Source organism: Oncorhynchus keta, chromosome 26 (genome assembly GCF_023373465.1).
Source record: "Oncorhynchus keta strain PuntledgeMale-10-30-2019 chromosome 26, Oket_V2, whole genome shotgun sequence".
Taxonomy (NCBI): Eukaryota; Metazoa; Chordata; class Actinopteri; order Salmoniformes; family Salmonidae; genus Oncorhynchus; species Oncorhynchus keta.
In genome coordinates, this window is record NC_068446.1 from 37,302,808 (window position 1) to 37,329,068 (window position 26,261).

General features: G+C 42.2%; 1 protein-coding gene across 2 annotated transcripts in view; it reads right to left on the minus strand.

Moving 5' to 3' along the window:
• The window catches only part of LOC118358785 (ATP-binding cassette sub-family C member 8-like), a 149,041-nt gene that overhangs the window by 78,220 nt on the left and 44,560 nt on the right, over positions 1-26,261 (minus strand). For both annotated transcript variants that reach the window (XM_052480696.1, XM_052480695.1), the window contains exons 9-16: positions 22,002-22,136; positions 17,070-17,232; positions 14,336-14,376; positions 12,442-12,587; positions 5,014-5,155; positions 2,481-2,591; positions 1,630-1,702; positions 1,362-1,467 (exon numbers count right to left, since the gene is read on the minus strand). In XM_052480696.1, coding sequence (XP_052336656.1) covers positions 1,362-1,467; positions 1,630-1,702; positions 2,481-2,591; positions 5,014-5,155; positions 12,442-12,587; positions 14,336-14,376; positions 17,070-17,232; positions 22,002-22,136 — 917 coding nt within the window. The remainder of the gene's footprint in view (positions 1-1,361; positions 1,468-1,629; positions 1,703-2,480; positions 2,592-5,013; positions 5,156-12,441; positions 12,588-14,335; positions 14,377-17,069; positions 17,233-22,001; positions 22,137-26,261) is intronic.

The following is a 26,261-nucleotide window of genomic DNA, read 5'->3' on the forward strand; positions in this document are numbered from 1 at the left end:
CTGCGGATAGCTACCTGGAACTCTGGAGTCAATACACTTCACCTATGACCTTTCAAATTGACATCATCTGAGCTCAGGCCACATGATTTGATTTGATTTGATTTTATTAGGATCTCTTTTAGTCCCCATTTGGACTAATCTTCCAATAGTCCTTAACATTAAAATACAATTTATAATACAAACACACTTTCACATATAACACACTATTACAAACATACATAATACACTAGCATAATGACCCAATAAATACTCAAATCTAAAAAAAGATTGATTCTTCATCTACTATAGTCCCACAACATTTCTATATACTATATTTAAATTGTTTTGAAATAATGTTTCAACTTATATATTGAAAGGTTTCTAGTTTGCTCAGTTAATTAATTCCATTTCTTTATTGCTCTAAATCGAAATGTTCTTTTGCCCATTTATTTTTTCTATTTTTTCTGTCTGGATAATACTGTTCTGTCTGGACAACACATAGATGGAGGACAATCTATTCCTAGTATTTACTGAATGTCTGTCTCTTACCTGTTCTGTCTGGAACTGAATACTGTTCTGTCTGGACAACACATAGATGGAGGACAATCTATTCCTAGTATTTACTGAATGTCTGTCTTTTACCAACTGAATACTGTTCTGTCTGATGGACAACACTGAATGTCTGTCTCTTAGATGGAGATGGACAATCTATTCCTAGTATTTACTGAATGTCTGTCTCTTACCAACTGAATACTGTTCTGTCTGGACAACACATAGATGGAGGACAATCTATTCCTAGTATTTACTGAATGTCTGTCTCTTACCAACTGAATACTGTTCTGTCTGGATAACACATAGATGGAGTCTGTCTCTTACAGTCTGTTCTGTCTGGACAACACATTGGAGGACAATCTATTCCTAGTATTTACTGGATGTCTGTCTCTTACCAACTGAATACTGTTCTGTCTGGACAACACATAGATGGAGGACAATCTATTCCTAGTATTTACTGAATGTCTGTCTCTTACCAACTGAATACTGTTCTGTCTGGACAACACATAGATGGAGGACAATCTATTCCTAGTATTTACTGAATGTCTGTCTCTTACCAACTGAATACCATTGTGAATAGAACTTGGCCGTTTTAAATGATGTATATTATAAAATAAGATAAGCATGTTTTTTTCAATTATCTTGTCGATTGATGACCAACCAAGAACACTGCAACAGAAGAACCTACTGTAATTTAATAGACCTTCTTTATACTTTGGATGAGAAAGAGGCTTGTCAACCATTTAGTATGTCCATCCTACTAGTCGTTTACTGTCCATCCATCTATCTGTGACGTCTACGGTGTGAGTAGTAATTTCATCCAGTCTTACATGTTCCAGGTGACAGTCCCAGAGACTCTCTGCATTTCTCCCAGAGCTGCCAGCAACAGGGACGACTTCCCACAACCCACCTGGCCCACGATCATAGTCAGCTGACCTGAGAGAGAGAGCGAGAGAGAGACACACAGGAAATGAGAAATTGGGTGGGAGAGAGAGAGAGAGAGTAGAGAGATGGGGGGATAGGAGGAGGGAGTAGTGATTCCTTTAATAGAGTATTAATGCCATGGCGTTTAACCTTCCTCCAGCAGCAGAGCCTTACCAAAGGGAACTTTGATGTTTACGTTAGACAGGGTTGGAGTCCCATCTGTCCAGGTGAAATATCCACTGGTTATCTGGAGAAAGAAACATCACACACATTGATCAAAGCAAATGTCAAAGACTGATTCCCACTGCTTTCACAAAGACATAATCTGACTGAGTAAGGAGTCAGACAGGAGAGGGTCAGCAGTAAGCAGTCAGACAGGATATTGTCACTGGCAGCACACTGATGAGACTGAATGATAGTTTGAACTTCTATCTAGTTCTGCTACCTCTCACTCATCCTGATCCAGAGGTCTAGGTCCTCCTGGTCTACCTCTCACTAACCCTGATCCAGAGGTCTAGGTCCTCCTGGTCTACCTCTCACTCACCCTGATCCAGAGGTCTAGCTCCTCCTGGTCTACCTCTCACTCATCCTGATCCAGAGGTCTAGGTCCTCCTGGTCTACCTCTCACTCACCCTGATCCAGAGGTCTAGGTCCTCCTGGTCTACCTCTCAGTCACCATGATCCAGAGGTCTAGGTCCTCCTGGTCTACCTCTCACTCACCCTGATCCAGAGGTCTAGGTCCTCCTGGTCTACCTCTCACTCACCCTGATCCAGAGGTCTAGGTCCTCCTGGTCTACCTCTCACTCATCCTGAACCAGAGGTCTAGGTCCTCCTGGTCTACCTCTCACTCATCCTGATCCAGAGGTCTAGGTCCTCCTGGTCTACCTCTCACTCATCCTGAACCAGAGGTCTAGGTCCTCCTGGTCTACCTCTCACACACCCTGATCCAGAGGTCTAGGTCCTCCTGGTCTACCTCTCACTCACCCTGATCCAGAGGTCCTTCTCCTGGTCTGCCTCCTACTCACCCTGATGCAGAGGTCTTGGTCTCCCTCCTGGGGGGGTGGGTTGCCTCCCTCATGGCTGTAGTTGTTCCAATCGTCCCTGGGATGTCTCTTCCTGTTCACCACCTTCAGAGGCTGGGAGAGGTGCAGGGAGGGGGCAGGGCATTGCTTAGGCTTTTTACAGGACCACTATGAAAACCACAGAGGTGGTGGATGGTGGCGGAGGATTGTGGAGGAGGTGGTGAGAGTGTGTGTGCAAATGAGGTTGGGGTGGAGGTGGAAGGAGGACATTAACTACAACATTGATGTGCATTCTGCCTGTGAATGAGTGGTTGAGTGTTTAAGAGGTCTTTGTGGGAGCTCTGTGTGTGTGTGTGTTCATGTATGTGTGCATGCGTACGCTTGCATGCATCTGTGTAAATGTTGATATTGATCGTGACTACAACACAAAACAAATGTGAACCGTATGTGAACCGATTACATCTTCAAACTAAGGGCAACTGTAGTATGGCATCCATGACAGGGAGACGGATGACATCATGCATGATGACGTATACAGGTATGGTAGTCTAGCTAGCTACATTTTCAGATATACAAGTTTCTAATTTTGACAGAAAGTGGTTTCAATTCAAGCTAAAGTGTACTATTAGCTAATGTTAGCTAGCTGGCTCCCTAGCTAACAGTACGTTTATGATGTTGTTATTCATATCCTAGAACCGTTTGCTTTGCTAGTTAGATCCCTGTTCTGGGAATGTTTATTTTCAGGTTGCAGGGAGGTTCTGAGAACAGTTGACTCTGGTTTCCTGGTGGCCTGGTTTCACAGGATGCATCTTTCCAATAACGTCCGAAGATGTCACATGCGTTTCCCAAAACACCACGCAGAGAGAACGGTCGCTAAGTGTGTTGTTGGCGCATGTGCTCTCTGATCCACTTACTCCAATCAAATCTTACCTTAACAATATATTTATTTCACAATACTGATAGCGGATCAGCTTCTAGAGAGATATTACCACCTACGGCTGCAAATGTTGAGGCGGCTTGTTCTAATGCTTACCTAATAAAAATGCACTAAACCACTGATTTGGCACATCATTGCACATGTTAGGCTACACATTATGAAGTATATTGAGACCAATTACAGACAGAAGCAAAATAGAACTCATTTGATTGAACATGAAATGTATTTCAAAACGTTTGAAATAGACCTATTGCCTACTTTCTATATTTTTAATGCCGTCATCTCAACTTTCATGTGAAGCATCTTTTTCTACGTCACTGGTTTGTATCAATTGCAAAGACAACTTTGTATTTGTAGGCAACTTCGTTCTGAAGTTGTCGGTGGTAAAGGAGAGACGGATAAACCATGTGATTCTATGTTTAGCAGAGATCTTCTGTGTATAAAGAAATGCGAGAGGGCAAAAAAAAGCATCTAACGACGCACTTAGCTGTTCTACGAGTGGTCTGAGACAGGCATTAGATTATGGCCGTTTTCAAGTGCAACGTTAATAACGATGGTTTTGGAAAACAGCTTGGAGATTTAACGCGCCCATTAATTGACAACACATGATCTTAATGATTGTTTGTTTCCTTTGAAATTGGGTCTGTTTGAATAGACTAAAATTAAATGAAATTAAATATGTGGAAAACATGGCATGCTAGCTCCATCCTGGTGGCGCAATTCACTAATTCCATGGATAGAGAACAGGTCCCAGTTTCCCAAAAGCATCTTAAGCCTAAATTCATCGTAAGAACCTTTGTAAGAGCATCGTTAAATCTCTTTCCTGAGACTGTTAATGACAGTTTTTGCAAAAATGATTTGGTTGAGCAAACACAGTTTGTTCAGCTATCTGGGTGGCTGGTCTCAGATGATCCCGCAGATGAAGAGGTCCTGGAAGGCTTGGTTACACATGGTCTGCGATTATGAGGCCGGTTAGACGTACTGCCGAATTCTCTAAAACGACTTTGGAGAGCAGCTTATGGTATAGAAATTAACATTAAATTCTCTGGCAACAGGTCTGGTGGACATTCCTGCAGTCTGCATGCCAATTGCACACTCCTTCAAAACTTGAGACATCTGGCATTGTAGAGAGGCCTTTTATTGTCCCCAGCACAAGGTGCACCTTTGTAATGATCATGTTATTTAATCAGCTTCTTGATATGCCATACCTGTCAGGTGGATGGATTATCTTGGAAAAAGAGAAATGCTCACTAACAGGGATGAAAACAAATTTGTGCACAACATTTGAGAGTAATAAGATTTTTGTGCGTATGGAACATTTCTGGGATCTTTTATTTCAGGTCATGAAACATGGGAAGCTTTACATGTGTTTATATTTTTTGTTCAGTATAAATGTAACCATGTTTCAACTTTTACAAAACATTCTGTTAAAGTTACTTAAATGTTCTGAGAATGTTCCAAAACCAAGCAACTATCCTGTACCATTCACAGAAAGTTTTAGGACGTTTGTATGCGAAATCACCATAGGACAACTACGCTCTCAACAAGCTCTAAGAAACATAAGGTTCTCAGAACATTATGTGATAGCTGGGTACTCACCACTGCCTGGTACTTGTTGTTGTGGTTTCTGGGGCCGGAGGGAATGGTTTTGTGGTTGCTAGGGCCCGTGGGCATGGTAGCATTTGGCTCCTGCTCATCTCCAATCTCATCACTACTGAAGAACTCACTCAGCTTCTGGGCACTATGAGGAAACAGGGGTTAAGGTTACATGGTTAGGGTTACAGGGTTAGGGTTACAGGGGGACACGAACGACACATTTCATATTTCCACATTCTAGTATTAGCAGATGCTGTTCTCCAGAGTGAGTTACAATAAGGAAAAGTTAGTGTTTTGGAGATGGGATAGGGAACAACACAGCAAGAGTGTTTTCAAAGGAAAACTGTACATCTGATAGAAGAAGGCAACACTGACGGAGGAGTGAAAAGATGATTGGTTTAAGTCAACAGTTATAAAGTATTCTGTTTTTACATGTGCCTTTTCTGGGCCAAACTAGAATCAGCCATCTTATCACCGTCATCTACCTGCTCCAACTTCAGGTCAAATGAAAGCATTAGAATCAGCCATCTTATCACCGTCATCTATCTGCTCCAGCTTCAGAACATCTGGAATCAACTAGAGCATAAATGTGTGAACCTGATTAGTAGAAGTCCTAAGTACAAACATGAACACACACCTAAGCAAAATATTCACAAACAATATGGGCCTTGCTGTACATCTACTGTAAATCAGGTTGAGTCAGCTGTGACTAGAAGTACTGTTACACTCCAGGCTGCTCAATGAGCCACGGATCTCATCGCTCATTTGAAGAGCTCTTATTGGCCCATCAATTTAGTGGAACATTGCTTCACTTCTCTGTGAACTTGGACTTAGATTACCTCTGAGATACAGCATCACACTCAACTTGCTGTCACCATGAATAAAGATAGGATTGTGTTAGTTAGAAACATTTAATTAAGTGTCACTCCACAATGATACAACTACACCATACAGATTATTTTAAAACACATTGTGGACCACTCTAATGGAGTTTTGAAAAACTAAAACCATCACAATCAAGCATGGTACAGGAGTCATCTATAATACATTACATCATAGATGTACTTACTTGTGTGTCATTGAGTAAGGAAGTAGTGGTTTAAGTGGGATATAAAGTGGATGTAGATTGACAACTTCTTCCTCATTTACACGACAGCTATATGATATACATACTGTCTCCATGTACAGATATCAGCTCCGCACCATTGGTTGTTACGAGACATCAGTACGTCCTCTCAGGATGCAGAGAAAACCCCTGACAACATCTCTCCACTCTGGATGACTGTAACATGGTAATGATTCCCCTCTCCTTGGAGATACAACACTCTGCATACATGATGTACAGCTCTTCTACTTACAGAAGGCCAATATACCATATCTAAAGCACTTACTTGTACATAGATGATGGTAAACCAATATGAAAGCAGTGATTGACAGGCTGGGTGGTCCAGTGGTCTAAGCCACTGCTTCTAGAACACATATACCGCTGCATCATAGATTTGAATCTGTCTCACTGCAATATCTGCAACTCTCTCCTCTATCTTTTCTTGCTCTCTGTCCGATCAAATAAACAAAACATATTTGAGAGGGAATAACAAGATGGGTGATTGCTTGTGTGTTTGACTGATGAGTGTCACGATCGCCTTCGTCGTGGAAATGACTGCACCAAGGTGCAGCGTGGTGAGTGTACGTTTGTCTTTATTTTAAATGTCGCCAACAAAACAAGAAACAACAAAAACGAACGTGAAGCTTACTAGGGCTATACAGGCCACTAGCAAAGACAACTACCCACAAAATACAAAAGGGAGAAAGGCTGCCTAAGTATGATTCCCAATCAGAGACAATGATAGTCAGCTGTCCCTGATTGAGAACCATACCCAACCAAAACATAGAAACACAGAACATAGAGTTTCCCACCCGAGTCACACCCTGACCAACCAAACATAGAGAATAAAAAGATCTCTATGGTCAGGGTGTGACAACGATACAGTGATTGGTATGGCCAAACACGCCCACTCTTCCTATACTCAGTGCAGAGGGTAATGTAAGATGCTCCAAGCAGTCTTTAGAACTGTATGACAGGATGGGTAATGGTCTGTGAGGAAAAGAAACATGGTGAAGGGTAGCTCTATGACAAGACAATCAATTACAGCAGTTAAACTAATCACCAGTGTAGAAGTCAATGTTACTGAGGGAAACGGACTGGTGTTTTACTGACGACTGAGGCACTGTGTGAAAAAAAATCTAGATTGATTCACTCTGACTTCAGTTTAGTTTCAACCCAGTTAAAAACATTATTCTGGTAGATTTTATGTAAATTCACCTTATCTCAACACCGCTACTCAGTTCAATTCATCTCTGTGTGTGTGTGTGTGTGTGTGTGTGTGTGTGTGTGTGTGTGTGTGTGTGTGTGTGTGTGTGTGTGTGTGTGTGTGTGTGTGTGTGTGTGTGTGTGTGTGTGTGTGTCCTTATCAGGACCTCAATGTCCTGACAACAAGAAAAAATGTGAAAAGTCAGGACTTTTTTCATGTCCTGAATTTGCTAAAATGTGACTCGTTTCAGGACACTAGGCATATGTCGCGGGTCACTACTTTACAAGAGAGACATTTGAACGTAAACTTTAAAAAAAATCAAAATGCATTTCTTTCATGTGCCTTAATAACAAACATGTATGCAATCTGTAAATATGAATACAATTATGAGCCTAGTTGGTTAAGCCACAGAAAAAGGCAGCAACCTTTCCGCTAGCCATGATTGGCTGAGATAATGAGTGGGCTGGACATGCCAAGAGATGAGTTCGGATAGGTCTGCCATATAGCGCGCTTCTGTCTATTTTAGCTGGTTGGTATTTTTTAGGTAGTCCTGTCTAACGCTGTAATGAGTGCACTGAGATTTGGGAAGCAAGTACAGGGAGTGAATATTTTAATTAATAAATGGTGACAGGTGTGCGGGATAATCAGCAGCCTGAGGACCTAGATGCCGGTGAAGAAGTATATGTGCCAACTGCATCAAAAAATATATATCGCATAGTGGAGATGCATAAGTGTTGCTCTCCACTTTCTGGAGGACAGAGTTTTGAAATCAGTGGAATTAGACTATGATAGCTAAGGAGATGGAGAAAACACCCGTCTCCAGATTAGATCTTCAAACTAAGGGCAACCATGGCATCCGTGACAGAGAGAAGCATCCATCCATTATGTATATGGGTAAAATAGTCTAGCTAGCTACATTTTCAGATATTATACGTTTCTTATTTTGACAAAGTTGTTTTCATTTCAAGTTGAAGTGTGCTGTTAGCTAGCTAGCTAATGTTAACCAGCTGGCTAGCTAGCTAATGTTATGTGTATGATCTTATTATTTGAGCCATTTGCATTGCTAGTTATTGCCTAATGTTAGCTAGCTAACATTGAACCTGGTTGGTTAGCTACCTGAAAATTCATGCACGGTAGTAACATCTTGAGTTGGGATTATGGTTCATTGTTTAGCTAGCTAGCCACATGTCTTAACAAAATACTCCACTATACAAGTAACAATTTGAATAGAATGTTGACAACTGTTGATAGACATAGTTGACAAATTTTTACGAACGCTCAATACCAGTTGAATATGGCCGGTGTCTGTAAACGTTGGCAAAAAAAGCATAAATTGTTGCCAGCAGCACAGTTGCAGTCACCATCGCTCTGATAACATAAAACAGCCTAATCAGCTCTGATAAGTAAAATTGCCAGTGAGATGTTCTGTCATTTGTGTCTGGAAGTAGCTAGCAAGCTAGCCAATATTAGCCAGGTTGCTTGGGTGCTTGACTGCTGCTGTTTGGACAACATTCGGATCAACCCTTAAAACCTCTCTGGGATATACGGAACGCTAGCGTCCCACCTGACCAATAGCCAGGGAAAATGCAGAGCGCCAAATTCAAATAAAATACTATAAAAATCTAACTTTCATTAAATTACACATGTAAGATAGAAAATTAAAGCTACACTCGTTGTGAATCCAGCCAACATGTCAGATTTCAAAAAGGCTTTTCGGCAAAAGCACAAGATGCTATTATCTGATGATAGCACAACAGTAAACAATGAGAGAGTAGCATATTTCAACTCTGCAGACGCGACACAAAACACAGAAATAAAACCTTTGACGAGCTTCTTTTGTTGGCACTCCAATATGTCCCATAAACATCACAAATGGTCCTTTTGTTCGATTAATTCCGTCCATATATATCCAAAATGTCCATTTATTTGGCACGTTTGATCCAGAAAAACACTGGTTCCAACTTGACCAACGTCACTACAAAATATCTCAAAAGTTACCTGTAAACATTGCCAAAACATTTCAAACTACTTTTGTAATAAAACTTTACGTATTTTTAAACGTAAATCATTGATAAAATTGAAGACTGGATGATCTGTGTTGAAGACAACAAACTCAATCATGCTTTCTGGTCTTGCGCAACTATCAAACAGTACACATGATGTGACACTTGTTCAAGATGGCCGTACTTCTTCATTACACAAAGGAATAACCTCAGCCAATTTCTAAAGACTGGTGACATCCAGTGGAAGCGGTAGGAACTGCAAACAAGTCTCTTAGAAATCTGGTTTCCCAATGAAATCCCAAATCTGAATGGTTAGTCCTCGGGGTATTGCCTGCTACATAAGTTATGTTATACTCACAGACATGATTCAAACAGTTTTAGAAACTTCAGAGTGTTTTCTATCCAAATCTACTAATACTATGCATATCTTATATTCTGGGGATGAGTAGCAGGAAGTTGAATTTCGGCATGCTATTTATCCAAAAGTGAAAATGCTGCCCCCTATCCCGAAGAAGTTTTAAAGAGATTGGTGGGGCTAAAGCTTAAGAGGGTGTGAACAATGTTGAATGGGTATAGACAAAGAAGAGCTCTCCAATAGGTACCAACACATTCAAAGGCCATTGTCTCAAAAGTGAGGTTACAAATTGATCAACTTTCAGATCAGAATTACTTTCCCATTGTTCCTCTAACACAGTGTATGATATACCATTTTGTAGCTCTGTGTCTATGCTTTTATCTAATGTAAAAAATCCCCATTTCAAATTTTGCTACATAAGACCGAATCAAGGCGGTCGGTCACAAATGCTATTTTAGGCTTAAGGGTTAGGTTTAAGGTTAGGGTTAGGGTTTGGGTTAAGGTTAAGGTTAGGGAAAATAGGATTTTTAATGGGAATACATTTGTACTCCCCAAAATGTTCTGAAAATTCACAAATACAGAGCTGTGTGTGCATGTGTGCATGCGTTTGTGTGTGTGTGTCCATCAGACCTGGGCAGAAAATGGTTGTATTTTGTAGTTTATTTGAAAATACCAGAGTTTAAACTACAAGGCAACTATTTTCTTTGATGTTCAAATACAGGTCTCAGAAAAATAATAATATTTGAAAGTATTAAATATGTGAGGGACATGGAATCACCTCAACATCAGAGAAGACTTTTGCAGCTTCAAAATGACAAAAATGTTCATGAGTGAGACAAAGTAATACAGTGACATCAAATTCGTATATATGTTTAGTAACTTTGTGATTATTATACAGCAACATTGTTGTAACATAAGGCCTTGGAAATGGCTTTATAATTGCTTAGTAAGGGAGTTATTACATAAGTGGAATAAGGAAGAGTCACTTCCTCTTGTGTACTGTAGTTACAAAACCTCTCAGCTCATTGCTATAAAATTAAAATGCAATGCAAACAGGTTCCAAATTATTATTATTTTTAATCATTTATTTATTTATTTAACCTTAACCTTTATTTAATTACAGTTTTATTACACAGGAACAAGAACAGTTTAATATTAAGTGTTACTGAGAATTGCTAAAAGAAACTAAATATGTATTTTAATTGTCAAAGGGAAACTAAATATCACAAAACTGCCTTCTTGAATCAACTACAACCAATGTAGGTGGATCATAATGTTAGTTTGTATTCTGAGTAATCTATCCCTTTAAAGATGGTATTGTGTGTGTTTGAAACAATAACACTTCCCCTCAGATGAACAAAGAGGTTCGACGTTGCTTTTGCCAAGCATCCAACTTGCTGTTTGCAATATTTACAAATGGCTTTGAACTTCTCTGCAGTATTTTCACATATTATAAAATGAATTGCAGCTTTTAACCTTTTCAGTGGCATGTTGAGTCCTACAGTAGTTGAGGGTAACAACTTATTTAAACTTATCTCCACAAAATATCATTGGTTAATTGATTTGAGTTGATTATGTACACATGGGGCAATGGACATTCAGGAGAATGGACATTTACAAAATGTTCAGATAGAAATGTGTTGTGTAGATCAAATATGGCTGTCAGATTGCTTGGAATACTATAGGGGATTGTCTGTTCTTTATTCATTCTATTTCTATCTGCAACATGCAGTTCCAGATACAGCCCTGCCATTAGTTGAAGGCAGCCAATCCAAAAGTAGTCACCTCCTGAGTCACCTCTATTCAAATAGTTTTTTAAAAAGTAGTTGCTTTCTCAGATCTTTGGGATCTGTATTTAAATTGTTTTAAGTCATTTTTGGGGATCTGCATTTAAATATTTTTTACAAATTGTAATTTCTGGGGATCTGTATTTAAACAGTTTAAAAAAGTAGTAATTTTTTGGGATCTGTATTTAAATATCTTTAAAAAGTAGTCATTTTCTGGGATCTGTATTTAAATTATTTTTATGTCAGTTGGCAAGGGTCTTTACTTCAATATTATTGTGTTTTGATGTATTTCTAATACCTTAAGACGTCTTCTGGAAGTTTACTGTAAAAAAGGAGTCATCTTTTGGGATCTGTATATTATATTTCCCTCACTAACTTTAAACATCAGCTATCTGAGCAGCTGTAAATAGCCCACCCAATCTACCTACCTCATCCCCATATTGTTTTTATTTACTTTTCTGCTCTTTTGCACACCAGTATCTCTACTTGCACATCATCTGCTCATTTATCACTCCAGTTTTAATCTGCTAAATTGTAACTACTTCGCTCCTATGGCCTATTTATTGCCTTACCTCCTCATGCCTTTTGCACACACTGTATATAGACTTTCTTTTTTTTCTATTGTGTTATTTATTGTACGCTTGTTTATTCCATGTGTAACTCTGTTGTTTGTGTCGCACTGCTTTGCTTTGCTTTATCTTGGCCAGGTCGCAGAGAGAGCTTGAGAGCTTGTTCTCAACTAGCCTACCTGGTTAAATAAAGGTGAAATAAAAAATACATTTTAAAAAGTAGTCATTTTTGGGATCTGTATTCAAATAGTTTTAAAAAGTAGTTGGTTTTTTCAGATCTGTATTAAAATAGTTTGAGTCATCTCGAAAGTAACTATTTGTTCCTCTGGAAAAATAGTTTCTTTAAACAAAGCATAGTTAAAACTATAGTTACCCCACATCTGGTGTCCATGATACCCAGCTCACCTGACCAGGGCCTTGACCGTGGACCGTACCACACTGGAGAGCAGGAAGAGAGGAGTGACCAGGATGTGGAACAGGGACAAGGAGGCAAAGGCTACAGCAGGGGACAGGTCAGCCTCCTCAGAGATGTGCACATGGACCACAAATGTCTAGAGGGAGATTACAAGAGGAGAGAGAAAAAAGATTCATAATCACTCCAATAACCAGCATGCATATACAATATATTGTGGGTGAGATTCTGAATCTGGAATCAAATTCGAGTTTGCAACTCAAGCTTTTACATAAACATGCATTGATGTCAATGGTAGATGTGTGCTGTGGTCGGAGCTGTGCTCGCATCTTACAGTACAGGATTTGGTCCTGAAATAATAAATATCCCTCAAAGCACTTAAAACTGATTTCTGCAAATGGTTTTACCGTTCATTTAGTTTGTGATTAACTTGAGAATTTTAGGGCTTAACAATGATAAGCAAATCGCTGTCTCAAAAACCCACAGCGCTCATCCAGAAGGACATCAGTTTGTCCTCTCTCTCTATGCCTCTATCTATATTTCATTTGGGTTCCAAAGGGTGAGGGATAAACCAATCACTGTCTCTTTCCAAAATACATTTCACTCATTCAAGGACCTCTCCTTGTGTTCTCTATGCCTGCCTGCCTGCCTGCCTGCCTGCCTGCCTGCCTGCCTGCCTGCCTGCCTGCCTGCCTGCCTGCCTGCCTGCCTATCTGTCTGCCATACTGGATTTGTCACCACACCAACAACTGCCTTAACGGCTCCAGCTACCATAAATATAACTGGGATTTATTTACAGTGGCCTGCCATGTCACAAACCTCTACAGTGTCCCTGGGAAATGTCACTGGCCATCCTTTATAGTGGCAACATGCCAGACTGATTGGATTATGAGCGATACCATTCTAGTCTGGTCTGGTCTGTGCCCTTTACTGGGGAAAAGGGATTGCCCATCCACTGAGAAATATTTTTAGAGGGGGAATTGAGGTGAAAACATGCTGTTCTATGGTGAATAAAGTGAGGGAGGAGAGATATTTGGGCTAGGCTATAAACAGTAGTATATTATAATGTGAGGGAGGACAGATATTTGGGCTAGGCTGTAGACAATAGTATATTATAATGTGAGGGAGGACAGATATTTGGGCTAGGCTGTAGACAGTAGTATATTATAATGTGAGGGAGGACAGATATTTGGGCTAGGCTGTAGACAGTAGTATATTATAATGTGAGGGAGGACAGATATTTGGGCTAGGCTGTAGACAGTAGTATATTATAATGTGAGGGAGGACAGATGTTTGGGCTAGGCTATAGACAGTAGTATATTATAATGTGAGGGAGGACAGATATTTGGGCTAGGCTGTAGACAGTAGTATATTATAATGTGAGGGAGGACAGATATTTGGGTTAGGCTGTAGACAGTAGTATATTATAATGTGAGGGAGGACAGATATTTGGGCTAGGCTATAGACAGTAGTATATTATAATGTGAGGGAGGACAGATAGTTTGGGGGAGGACTATTTGGGCTATAGACAGTAGTATATTATAATGTGAGGGAGGACAGATATTTGGGCTAGGCTGTAGACAGTAGTATATTATAATGTGAGACAGTAGTATATTATAGGGAGGACAGATATTTGGGCTAGGCTGTAGACAGTAGTATATTATAATGTGAGGGAGGACAGATATTTAATGTGAGGGCAGATATTTGGGCTAGGCTGTAGACAGTAGTATATTATAATGTGAGGGAGGACAGATATTTGGGCTAGGCTGTAGACAGTAGTATATTATAATGTGAGGGAGGACAGATATTTGGGCTAGGCTGTAGACAGTATTATGAAGGGCATCTATGAGATATGAATAGGCATTTATGACTGGAATGAATACTCACGGTCAGGACAGCTGCGATAGGGATGGCTGCGTTCATGAATACTGAGAACGAGGAGACACATAGTCAACATTAGATACATGACAGTATGGTTCAGATACTGTACATACAGTTTGTTCCAGTCATCCCTCTCACAGGCTCTCTCTCTACAGACAGTGTCTTTCTCCAGGATCTCAGTCTCTCTCTCTACAGACAGTGTCTTTCTCCAGGATCTCAGTCTCTCTCTCTACAGACAGTGTCTTTCTCCAGGATCTCAAGTCTCTCTCTCTACAGACAGTGTCTTTTTTCAGGATCTCAGCTCGTGTCTTCCTCGCTGTGTCTTTCTCCAGGATCTCAGCTCGTGTCTTCCTCGCTGTGTCTTTCTCCAGGATCTCAGCTCGTGTCTTCCTCGCTGTGTCTTTCTCCAGGATCTCAGCTCGTGTCTTCCTCGCTGTGTCTTTCTCCAGGATCTCAGCTCGTGTCTTCCTCGCTGTATCTTTCTCCAGGATCTCAGCTCGTGTCTTCCTCGCTGTGTTTTTCTCCAGGATCTCAGCTTGTGTCTTCCTCGCTGTGTCTTTCTCCAGGATCTCAGCTCGTGTCTTCCTCTCTGTGTCTTTCTCCAGGATCTCAGCTTGTGTCTTCCTCGCTGTGTCTTTCTCCAGGATCTCAGCTCGTGTCTTCCTCGCTGTGTCTTTCTCCAGGATCTCAGCTCGTGTCTTCCTCGCTGTGTTTTTCTCCAGGATCTCAGCTCGTGTCTTCCTCGCTGTGTCTTTCTCCAGGATCTCAGCTCGTGTCTTCCTCGCTGTGTCTTTCTCCAGGATCTCAGCTCGTGTCTTCCTCGCTGTGTCTTTCTCCAGGATCTCAGCTTGTGTCTTCCTCGCTGTGTTTTTCTCCAGGATCTCAGCTCGTGTCTTCCTCGCTGTGTCTTTCTCCAGGATCTCAGCTCGTGTCTTCCTCGCTGTGTCTTTCTCCAGGATCTCAGCTCGTGTCTTCCTCGCTGTGTTTTTCTCCAGGATCTCAGCTCAACTGAATGGCTTACAGCGGTTGTTGTCTAGGACTCAACTAGAGCATCAGCAATGGAAGAGGCACACACACATTGAACCATTTCATGCAGTAAAAGGGTGGAGGTTAAAGTTGTGAGCCCTCCTTTTGTACTGCGGTGGTCAGACAGTGTAATGCATTAATATTGCTGTGATACGACTGTTTTATGTGGTGATTGGTTAAATTTGCAAACCACTGGATAATAATTGGGGCAGCAGGTAGCCTAGAGGTTAGAGCGTTGGACTAGTAACTGAAAGGTTGCAAAATCGAATCCCTGAGCTGACAAGGTACAAATCTGTCGTTCTGCCCCTGAAAAAGGCAGTTAACCCTCTGTTTCTAGGCCGTCATTGAAAATATGAATTTGTTCTTAACTGGCTTGCCTAGTTAAATAAAGGTAAAATAAATAAAAAAATACTGCAAAAACAAATCTGATTGCAGAATTGCAAAATCCTGGAGGAACTGATATGGACCTGTAGAGGTAGGTAATGTAACCTACTAGATATGGATCTGTAGAGGTAGGTAAGGTAACCTACTAGATATGGATCTGTAGAGGTAGGTAATGTAACCTACTAGATATGGATGGTGTAGAGCTCTGTGTATTTGAGGTAAGGTAACCTACTAGATATGGACCTGTAGAGGTAGGTAATGTAACCTACTAGATATGGATCTGTAGAGGTAGGTAATGTAACCTACTAGATATGGATCTGTAGAGGTAGGTAATGTAACCTACTAGATATGGATCTGTAGAGGTAGGTAATGTAACCTACTAGATATGGATGGTGTAGAGGTAGGTAATGTAACCTACTAGATATGGATCTGTAGAGGTAGGTAATGTAACCTACTAGATATGGATCTGTAGAGGTAGGTAATGTAACCTACTAGATATGGACCTGTAGAGGTAGGTAATGTAACCTACTAGATATGGATGGTGTAGAGGTAGGTAATGTAACCTACTAGATATGGACCTGTAGAGGTAGGTAATGTAACCTACTAGATATGGATGGTGTAGAGGTAGGTAATGTAACCTACTAGATATGGATGGTGTAGAGCTCTGTGTATTTGAGGTAATGTAACCTACTAGATATGGATCTGTAGAGGTAGGTAAGGTAACCTACTAGATATGGATGGTGTAGAGGTAGGTAATGTAACATACTAGATATGGATGGTGTAGAGCTCTGTGTATTTGAGGTAAGGTAACCTACTAGATATGGATGGTGTAGAGCTCTGTGTATTTGAGGTAAGGTAACCTACTAGATATGGATGGTGTAGAGCTCTGTGTATTTGAGGTAAGGTAACCTACTAGATATGGATGGTGTAGAGCTCTGTGTATTTGAGGTAAGGTAACCTACTAGATATGGATGGTGTAGAGCTCTGTGTATTTGAGGTAAGGTAACCTACTAGATATGGACCTGTAGAGGAAGGTAACATAACCTACTAGATATGGATGGTGTAGAGCTCTGTGTATTTGAGGTAAGGTAACCTACTAGATATGGATGGTGTAGAGCTCTGTGTATTTGAGGTAAGGTAACCTACTAGATATGGACCTGTAGAGGAAGGTAACATAACCTACTAGATATGGATGGTGTAGAGCTCTGTGTATTTGAGGTAAGGTAACCTACTAGATATGGATGGTGTAGAGCTCTGTGTATTTGAGGTAAGGTAACCTACTAGATATGGATGGTGTAGAGCTCTATGTATTTGAGGTAAGGTAACCTACTAGATATGGACGTATATAGGGCAAAGGTCTGCAGACTGGTGAGCTCCTTGCCCCTGGTCTCCTCCACACTGTGACAGAAGATGTGTTCCCAGGCGTACAACTTCAGCAGCTTGATTCCCCGCAGTAACTCATTGGTCTTCTTCAACCGCTCACTGGAGTACTCCTATAGGGTGATACACACACACACACATCTGAATGACTGGAGTTCTCCTATAGGGTGATACACACACACACACATCTGAATGACTGGAGTACTCCTATAGGGTGATACACACACACACACATCTGAATGACTGGAGTTCTCCTATAGGGTGATACACACACACACACATCTGAATGACTGGAGTTCTCCTATAGGGTGATACACACACACACACATCTGAATGACTGGAGTTCTCCTATAGGTTGATACACACACACACACACATCTGAATGACTGGAGTTCTCCTATAGGGTGATACACACATCTGAATGACTGTAGTTCTCCTATAGGGTGATACACACACACACATCTGAATGACTGGAGTTCTCCTATAGGGTGATACACACACACACATCTGAATGACTGGAGTTCTCCTATAGGGTGATACACACATCTGAATGACTGTAGTTCTCCTATAGGGTGATACACACACACACACACACACACACATCTGAATGACTGGAGTTCTCCTATAGGGTGATACACATCAGGCCCTACACCCAAACAAGGGCACTGCGTTCATCCACCTCTGGCCTGCTCGCCTCCCTACCACTGAGGAAGTACAGTTCCCGCTCAGCCCAGTCAAAACTGTTCGCTGCTCTGGCCCCCAATGGTGGAACAAACTCCCTCACGATGCCAGGACAGCGGAGTCAATCACCACCTTCCGGAGACACCTGAAACCCCACCTCTTTAAGGAATACCTAGGATAGGATAAGTAATCCTTCTCACCCCCCTTTAAGATTTAGATGCACTATTGTAAAGTGACTGTTCTACTGGATGTCATAAGGTGAATGCACCAATTTGTAAGTCGCTCTGGATAAGAGCGTCTGCTAAATGACTTAAATGTAAATGTAATACACACACACATCTGAATGACTGGAGTTCTCCTATAGGGTGATACACATCTGAATGACTGGAGTTCTCCTATAGGGTGATACACATCTGAATGACTGGAGTTCTCCTATAGGGTGATACACACATCTGAATGACTGGAGTTCTCCTATAGGGTGATACACACACACACATCTGAATGACTGGAGTTCTCCTATAGGGTGATACACACACACATCTGAATGACTGGAGTTCTCCTATAGGGTGATACACATCTGAATGACTGGAGTTCTCCTATAGGGTGATACACACACACACATCTGAATGACTGGAGTTCTCCTATAGGGTGATACACACACACATCTGAATGACTGGAGTTCTCCTATAGGGTGATACACACACACATCTGAATGACTGGAGTTCTCCTATAGGGTGATACACACACACATCTGAATGACTGGAGTTCTCCTATAAGGTGATACACACACACACATCTGAATGACTGGAGTTCTCCTATAGGGTGATACACACATCTGAATGACTGGAGTTCTCCTATAGGGTGATACACACACACATCTGAATGACTGGAGTTCTCCTATAGGGTGATACACACATCTGAATGACTGGAGTTCTCCTATAGGGTGATACACACAGACACATCTGAATGACTGGAGTACTCCTTCAAAAGAATACACACAAACATGAACTACTCCTATACCATAATATACTCCTATAGGATAATACATACATGGAGTACTCCAGACTAATGGCGGAGGCAGTTCCATCCTCTCAGGTTCCAGGACCTATGTATGGTTCTGAATGATTTGTAATTGAATGAGGATAACTTTTGGTTTAGTTTTGTGTTCGTTTTTTCTGACATTTGAGGAAGATTCAGGTTTTTGTTTTTCCGTTCCTTTTTGGATGTCCACTCAGGGTTCAAGTTGGGGAGGATGACCACTCAGGGTTCAAGTTGGGGAGGATGTCCACTCAGGGTTCAAGTTGGGGAGGATGTCCACTCAGGGTTCAAGTTGGGGAGGATGACCACTCAGGGTTCAAGTTGGGGAGGATGACCACTCAGGGTTACATTTGAGGAGGATGACCACTCAGGGTTCAAGTTGGGGAGGATGTCCACTCAGGGTTCAAGTTGGGGAGGATGTCCACTCAGGGTTCAAGTTGGGGAGGATGACCACTCAGGGTTCAAGTTGGGGAGGATGACCACTCAGGGTTCAAGTTGGGGAGGATGTCCACTCAGGGTTCAAGTTGGGGAGGATGACCACTCAGGGTTACATTTGAGGAGGATGTCCACTCAGGGTTCAAGTTGGGGAGGATGTCCACTCAGGGTTCAAGTTGGGGAGGATGACCACTCAGGGTTCAAGTTGGGGAGGATGACCACTCAGGGTTCCACTCAGGGTTCAAGTTGGGGAGGATGACCACTCAGGGTTCAAGGAGGATGACCACTGGGGAGGAGGATGTCCACTCAGGGTTCAAGTTGGGGAGGATGACCACTCAGGGTTACATTTGAGGAGGATGTCCACTCAGGGTTCAAGTTGGGGAGGATGACCACTCAGGGTTCAAGTTGGGGAGGATGACCACTCAGGGTTCAAGTTGGGGAGGATGTCCACTCAGGGTTCAGGGGGAGGATGACCACTCAGGGTTGGGGAGGATGACCACTCAGGGTTACATTTGAGGAGGATGTCCACTCAGGGTTCAAGTTGGGGGAGGATGACCACTCAGGGTTCAAGTTGGGGAGGATGACCACTCAGGGTTCAAGTTGGGGAGGATGTCCACTCAGGGTTCAAGTTGGGGAGGATGACCACTCAGGGTTACAGGGATGTCCACTCAGGGTTCAAGTTGGGGAGGATGACCACTCAGGGTTCAAGTTGGGGAGGATGACCACTCAGGGTTCAAGTTGGGGAGGATGTCCACTCAGGGTTCAAGTTGGGGAGGATGACCACTCAGGGTTCAAGTTGGGGAGGATGACCACTCAGGGTTCAAGTTGGGGAGGATGACCACTCAGGGTTCAAGTTGGGGAGGATGACCACTCAGGGTTCAAGTTGGGGAGGATGACCACTCAGGGTTCAAGTTGGGGAGGATGACCACTCAGGGTTCAAGTTGGGGAGGATGACCACTCAGGGTTCAAGTTGGGGAGGATGACCACTCAGGGTTCAAGTTGGGGAGGATGACCACTCAGGGTTACATTTGAGGAGGATGACCACTCAGGGTTACATTTGAGGAGGATGACCACTCAGGGTTCAAGTTGGGGAGGATGACCACTCAGGGTTACATTTGAGGAGGATGACCACTCAGGGTTCAAGTTGGGGAGGATGACCACTCAGGGTTACATTTGGGGAGGATGACCACTCAGGGTTACATTTGAGGAGGATGACCACTCAGGGTTCAAGTTGGGGAGGATGACCACTCAGGGTTCAAGTTGGGGAGGATGACCACTCAGGGTTACATTTGAGGAGGATGACCACTCAGGGTTCAAGTTGGGGAGGATGACCACTCAGGGTTACATTTGAGGAGGATGACCACTCAGGGTTACATTTGAGGAGGATGTCCACTCAGGGTTCAAGTTGGGGAGGATGACCACTCAGGGTTACATTTGAGGAGGATGACCACTCAGGGTTCAAGTTGGGGAGCATGACCACTCAGGGTTCAAGTTGGGGAGGATGACCACTCATTTGGGGATTCCACTCAGGGTTGGGGAGGATGACCACTCAGGGTTCAAGTTGGGGAGGATGACCACTCAGGGTTCAAGTTGGGGAGGATGACCACTCAGGGTTACATTTGAGGAGGATGACCACTCAGGGTTCAAGTTGGGGAGCATGACCACTCAGGGTTCAAGTTGGGGAGGATGACCACTCAGGGTTCAAGTTGGGGAGGATGAATGCAGGAGCAGATTTCAGGAGAAGGATAAGACACCCTCTTTCTGACTGATGGCTGACACAGGGGCATGTACGTGATAGGCCTGTCTGGCTTATATGATTATAATGGTCATAATGCTTCTTGACAGTGTCATAAAGTGTATTTTCTACAAGATATTTATATGATGAAAGAAACATGACTGTAAAGAATTCATTACAACAACAAAGATTTAAGAAACAAACTTTCAAACACATTTGAATAAATGTAGATTTTGACACTCTTTTGTAGGTGTCATAACCAGCCATAAAATAACACAATATATGTCACAATAGGTGTGAATATCTGGGTCATCATGACAGTGTTAGGACCATATTATGACAAGTTATATCAGCTGTTGTGACATATGACATGGTTATGACAAGTTATGTCTGCTGTTATTACATATTATGACATGGTTATGAACGTTTCCTAACGTGTTACAACACAGAGTGTCAAGCAAAGTGTTACCATTTGACAGCATGGCATTATGGGAATGAGCAGTGGGACATTGGAGAGAGAAGCAAACAAAGCTCAAAGACATATTTTGTGATGAATGATTATGGTTGAAAAATAATAATTGTTCATAACAATCGGCTTTAAAAAATGATCAGTAAGAAACCAAAGGTTATCCATGAGTTTTAGCTGAAGATGTGTGCGTGCATGCTGTCAAAGGATCACATAACATAATTCAGCGATATGACATCTATTCTAATCTCTTCCACAAGGAAGATATGGAACAGTCTACACACAGGTTGTTAGATGGTTGGTCTCCTCGGAACAGTGCTATGTTACAGTCCACACAGAACGCTGTTTATCAAAAAGCGAATTGCTTAATGACGGGTGCTACTGTCGCACAGTTGGTAGTGCATGGTCCTTCCAACGCCAAGACAGTGGGTTTGATTCCTGGGACCACCTTTAAGTAATACATATGCATGCCTAGCTATAAATCACTTTGGATTAAAAAAAAGTCTGCTAAATGGCATATTACTTACCAGAGTGCTCTTCTGTGCTTGGGACAGCTTGGTGGCCACAAAGTACTGGACAGGGGCCAGGACAGCGATGACTGTGGCCCCGATCAAGGCACTGATCCCCAGGAGGTAGTAGAGTAGAATCACCCCCACAATGATCTGGACAATACAAAACACAAACTAGTTCCAGGTTTTTAAACCTTGGAAATGTTGAGATCAGGGAAAATATTTGATTGTATGCCTGATTGAGAATGGAACATGTCTCACTCACTCACTCACTCACTCACTCACTCACTCACTCACTCACTCACTCAATATGCAATTAACCAGAGAGTGGTAGAAGATGAGACTACTGTGTTGAATAATGACGGAGAGTGGTAGGAGATGAGATTACTAATTACCACGATGAATACAAGGCCCTCCCCCGCCCTCCACGACTCCATTTTGCTCCTCCCTTCCTATAGGCAGAAACTCAAACAGGATGTAGCCGTGTTAAGAACTATTCAACGCTGGTCTGACCAATCGGAATCCACGCTTCAAGATTGTTTTTATCACGCGGACTGGGACATGTTCCGGGTAGCCTCAGATTATAATATAGACGTTTACACTGATTTGGTCAGTGAGTTTATAAGGAAGTGCATAGGAGATATTATGCCCACTGTGACTACTAAAACCTACCCTAACCATAAACCGTGGATAGACGGCAGCATTCGTGCAAAACTGAAAGCGCAAACCACCACATTTAACCATGGAAAGGTGACTGGGATTATGGCCGAATACAAGCAGTATAGTTATTCCCTCCGCAAGGCAATCAAACAAGCGAAATGTCAGTATAGAGACAAAGTGGAGCCGCAATTCAACGGCTCAGACACAAGACGTAGTAGCAGGGTCTACAGACAATCACGAACTACAAAAAGAAAATAAGCCACGTCACGGACACCGACGTCTTGCTTCCAGACAAACTAAACACTTTCTTTGCCCGCTTTGAGGATAATACAGTGCCACCGACGTGGCCCACTACCAAGGACTGTGGGGTCTCCTTCTCTGTGGCTGATGTGAGTAAGACATATAAACGTGTTAACCCTCGCAAGGCTGCCAGCCCAGTTGACATCCCTAGCCGCATCCTCAGAGTATGTGCAGACCATCTGGCTGGAGTGTTTATGGACATATTCAATATCTCCCTATCACAGTCTGCTGTCCCCACCTGCTTTAAGATGGCCACCATTGTTCCTGTACCCAAGAAGGCAAAGGTAACGGAATTAAATGACCATCACCCTGTAGGAGATGAGATTAATGTGTTGAATAATGACAGAGTGGTAGGAGATGAGATTACTGTGTTGAATAATGACAGAGAGGTAGGAGATGAGATTACTGTGTTGAATAATGACAGAGAGGTAGGAGATGAGATTACTGTGTTGAATAATGACAGAGTGGTAGGAGATGAGACTACTGTGTTGAATAATGACAGAGAGGTAGGAGATGAGATTACTGTGTTGAATAATGACAGAGAGGTAGGAGATGAGATTACTGTGTTGAATAATGACAGAGAGGTAGGAGATGAGATTACTGTGTTGAATAATGACAGAGTGGTAGGAGATGAGATTACTGTGTTGAATAATGACAGAGTGGTAGGAGATGAGATTACTGTGTTGAATAATGACAGAGAGGTAGGAGATGAGATTACTGTGTTGAATAATAACAGAGAGGTAGGAGATGAGATTACTGTGTTGAATAATGACAGAGTGGTAGGAGATGAGATTACTGTGTTGAATAATAACAGAGAGGTAGGAGATGAGATTACTGTGTTGAATAATGACAGAGAGGTAGGAGATGAGATTACTGTGTTGAATAATGACAGAGAGGTAGGAGATGAGACTACTGTGTTGAATAATGACAGAGAGGTAGGAGATGAGATTACTGTGTTGAATAATGACAGAGAGGTAGGAGATGAGATTACTGTGTTGAATAATGACAGAGAGGTAGGAGATGAGATTACTGTGTTGAATAATGACAGAGTGGTAGGAGATGAGATTACTGTGTTGAATAATAACAGAGAGGTAGGAGATGAGATTACTGTGTTGAATAATAACAGAGAGGTAGGAGAGATGAGATTACTGTGTTGAATAATGACAGAGAGGTAGGAGATGAGATTACTGTGTTGAATAATGACAGAGAGGTAGGAGATGAGATTACTGTGTTGAATAATGACAGAGTGGTAGGAGATGAGATTACTGTGTTGAATAATGACAGAGTGGTAGGAGATGAGATTACTGTGTTGAATAATGACAGAGTGGTAGGAGATGAGACTACTGTGTTGAATAATGACAGAGAGGTAGGAGACGAGACTACTGTGTTGAATAATGACAGAGAGGTAGGAGATGAGACTACTGTGTTGAATAATGACAGAGTGGTAGGAGATGAGACTACTGTGTTGAATAATGACAGAGAGGTAGGAGATGAGACTACTGTGTTGAATAATAACAGAGAGGTAGGAGATGAGATTACTGTGTTGAATAATAACAGAGAGGTAGGAGATGAGACTACTGTGTTGAATAATGACAGAGAGGTAGGAGATGAGATTACTGTGTTGAATAATAACAGAGAGGTAGGAGATGAGACTACTGTGTTGAATAATAACAGAGAGGTAGGAGATGTGAATGAATGAGGAGGAAACTGGTATGGAATTATCTGGATGTGGATTTAAAGACAGAATTACAGTGCATTTGGAAAGTATTCAGACCCCTTGACTTTTTCCACATTTTGTTATGTTACAGCCTTTTTCTAAAATGGAGTAAATAAATAAAAATCCTCATCAATCTACACACAATACCAATCTACACACAAGGCACCTAAAAGACTCTCAGACCATGAAAAACAAGATTCTTTGGTCTGATGAAATCAAGATTGAACTCGCTTGAATGACAAGCGTCACGTCTGGACAAGACCTGGCACCATCCCTATGGTGTCACGTCTGCTACCGCTCTTCCTTCCTCTGGCCCTCGAGGGCGCCAGACTCCCCAACATTATGCACTCAAGCCAATTTCAGTACGCACACCTGCTTTTCCCCGTCACGCGCATCAGCGCTCATTCGACTCACATGGACTCAATTTCTTGTGTAATTTCCTTCCCTATATCTGTCTGTTTCCTAGCTCTGTACCCTGCTTCGGGATTGTTTGTCATATGTCCTTATTTACCCGTGTGCTGGCGCTGTTCCTGTCGTGTTATATGTCTGTTCCTGAATAAAAGTTTGACTCCCTATACCTGCTTCTCATCTCCGGCGTCAGGTCCTTGCATACGGTGAGATTCTTGATGAAAACCTGCTCCAGAGCACTCAGGACCTCAGACTGGGTCGAAGGTTCACCTTCCAACAGGACTACGACCCTAAGCACACAGCCAAGACAACACAGGAGTGGCTTTGGGACAAGTCTCTGAATGTCCTTGAGTGGCCCAGCCAGAGCCCGGACTTGAACCCAATCAAACACACCAAGACAGTCGTGAAGAGGGCACGACAATACCTATACCCCATCAGGAGATATTTGGCATGGGTCCTTAGATCCATGCCAGTTCTACAGCTGCACCATCGAGAGCATCCTGACCGGTTGCATCACCGCCTGGTATGGCAACTGCTTGCCCTCCGTACATCACTGGGGCCAAGCTTCCTGCCATCCAGGACCTCTATACCAGGCAGTGTCAGAGGAAGGGCCTAAAATTGCCAAAGTCTCAAGCCACCCTAGTCATAGACTGTTCTCTCTACTACCGCACAGCAAGCTGTACCAGAGCGCCAAATCTCGGTCCAAAGGGCTTCTTAACAGCTTCTACCCCCAAGCCATAAGACTCCTGAACAGCTAATCAAATGGCTACCCAGACTATTTGCATTGTTCCCCCACCCCCATTTTTACACTGTTGCTACTCTCAGTTTATTATCCATGCATAGTCACTTTATCTCTGAAGTGACTATGCATGTACATATTACCTCAATTACCTGGACTAACCGGTGCCCCCGCACATTGACTGTTCTAGTAATCCCCGTATATAGCCCTGCTACTGTTATTTTATTGTTGTTTTCTTCTTTATTTAAATGTTTTATTTTATATTTATTTTACTTCAGCTGCCAAGTTTGTAGCATCATACCCAAAAAGACTCAAGGCTTTAATCGCTGCCAAAGATGCTTCAACAAAGTACTGAGTAAAGGGTCTGAATACTTATGTAAATTTGAAGTTTAAGTTGTATTTTTTTTAAATACATTTGCACAAATGTCTTAATCTGTTTTTGTTTTGTCATTAT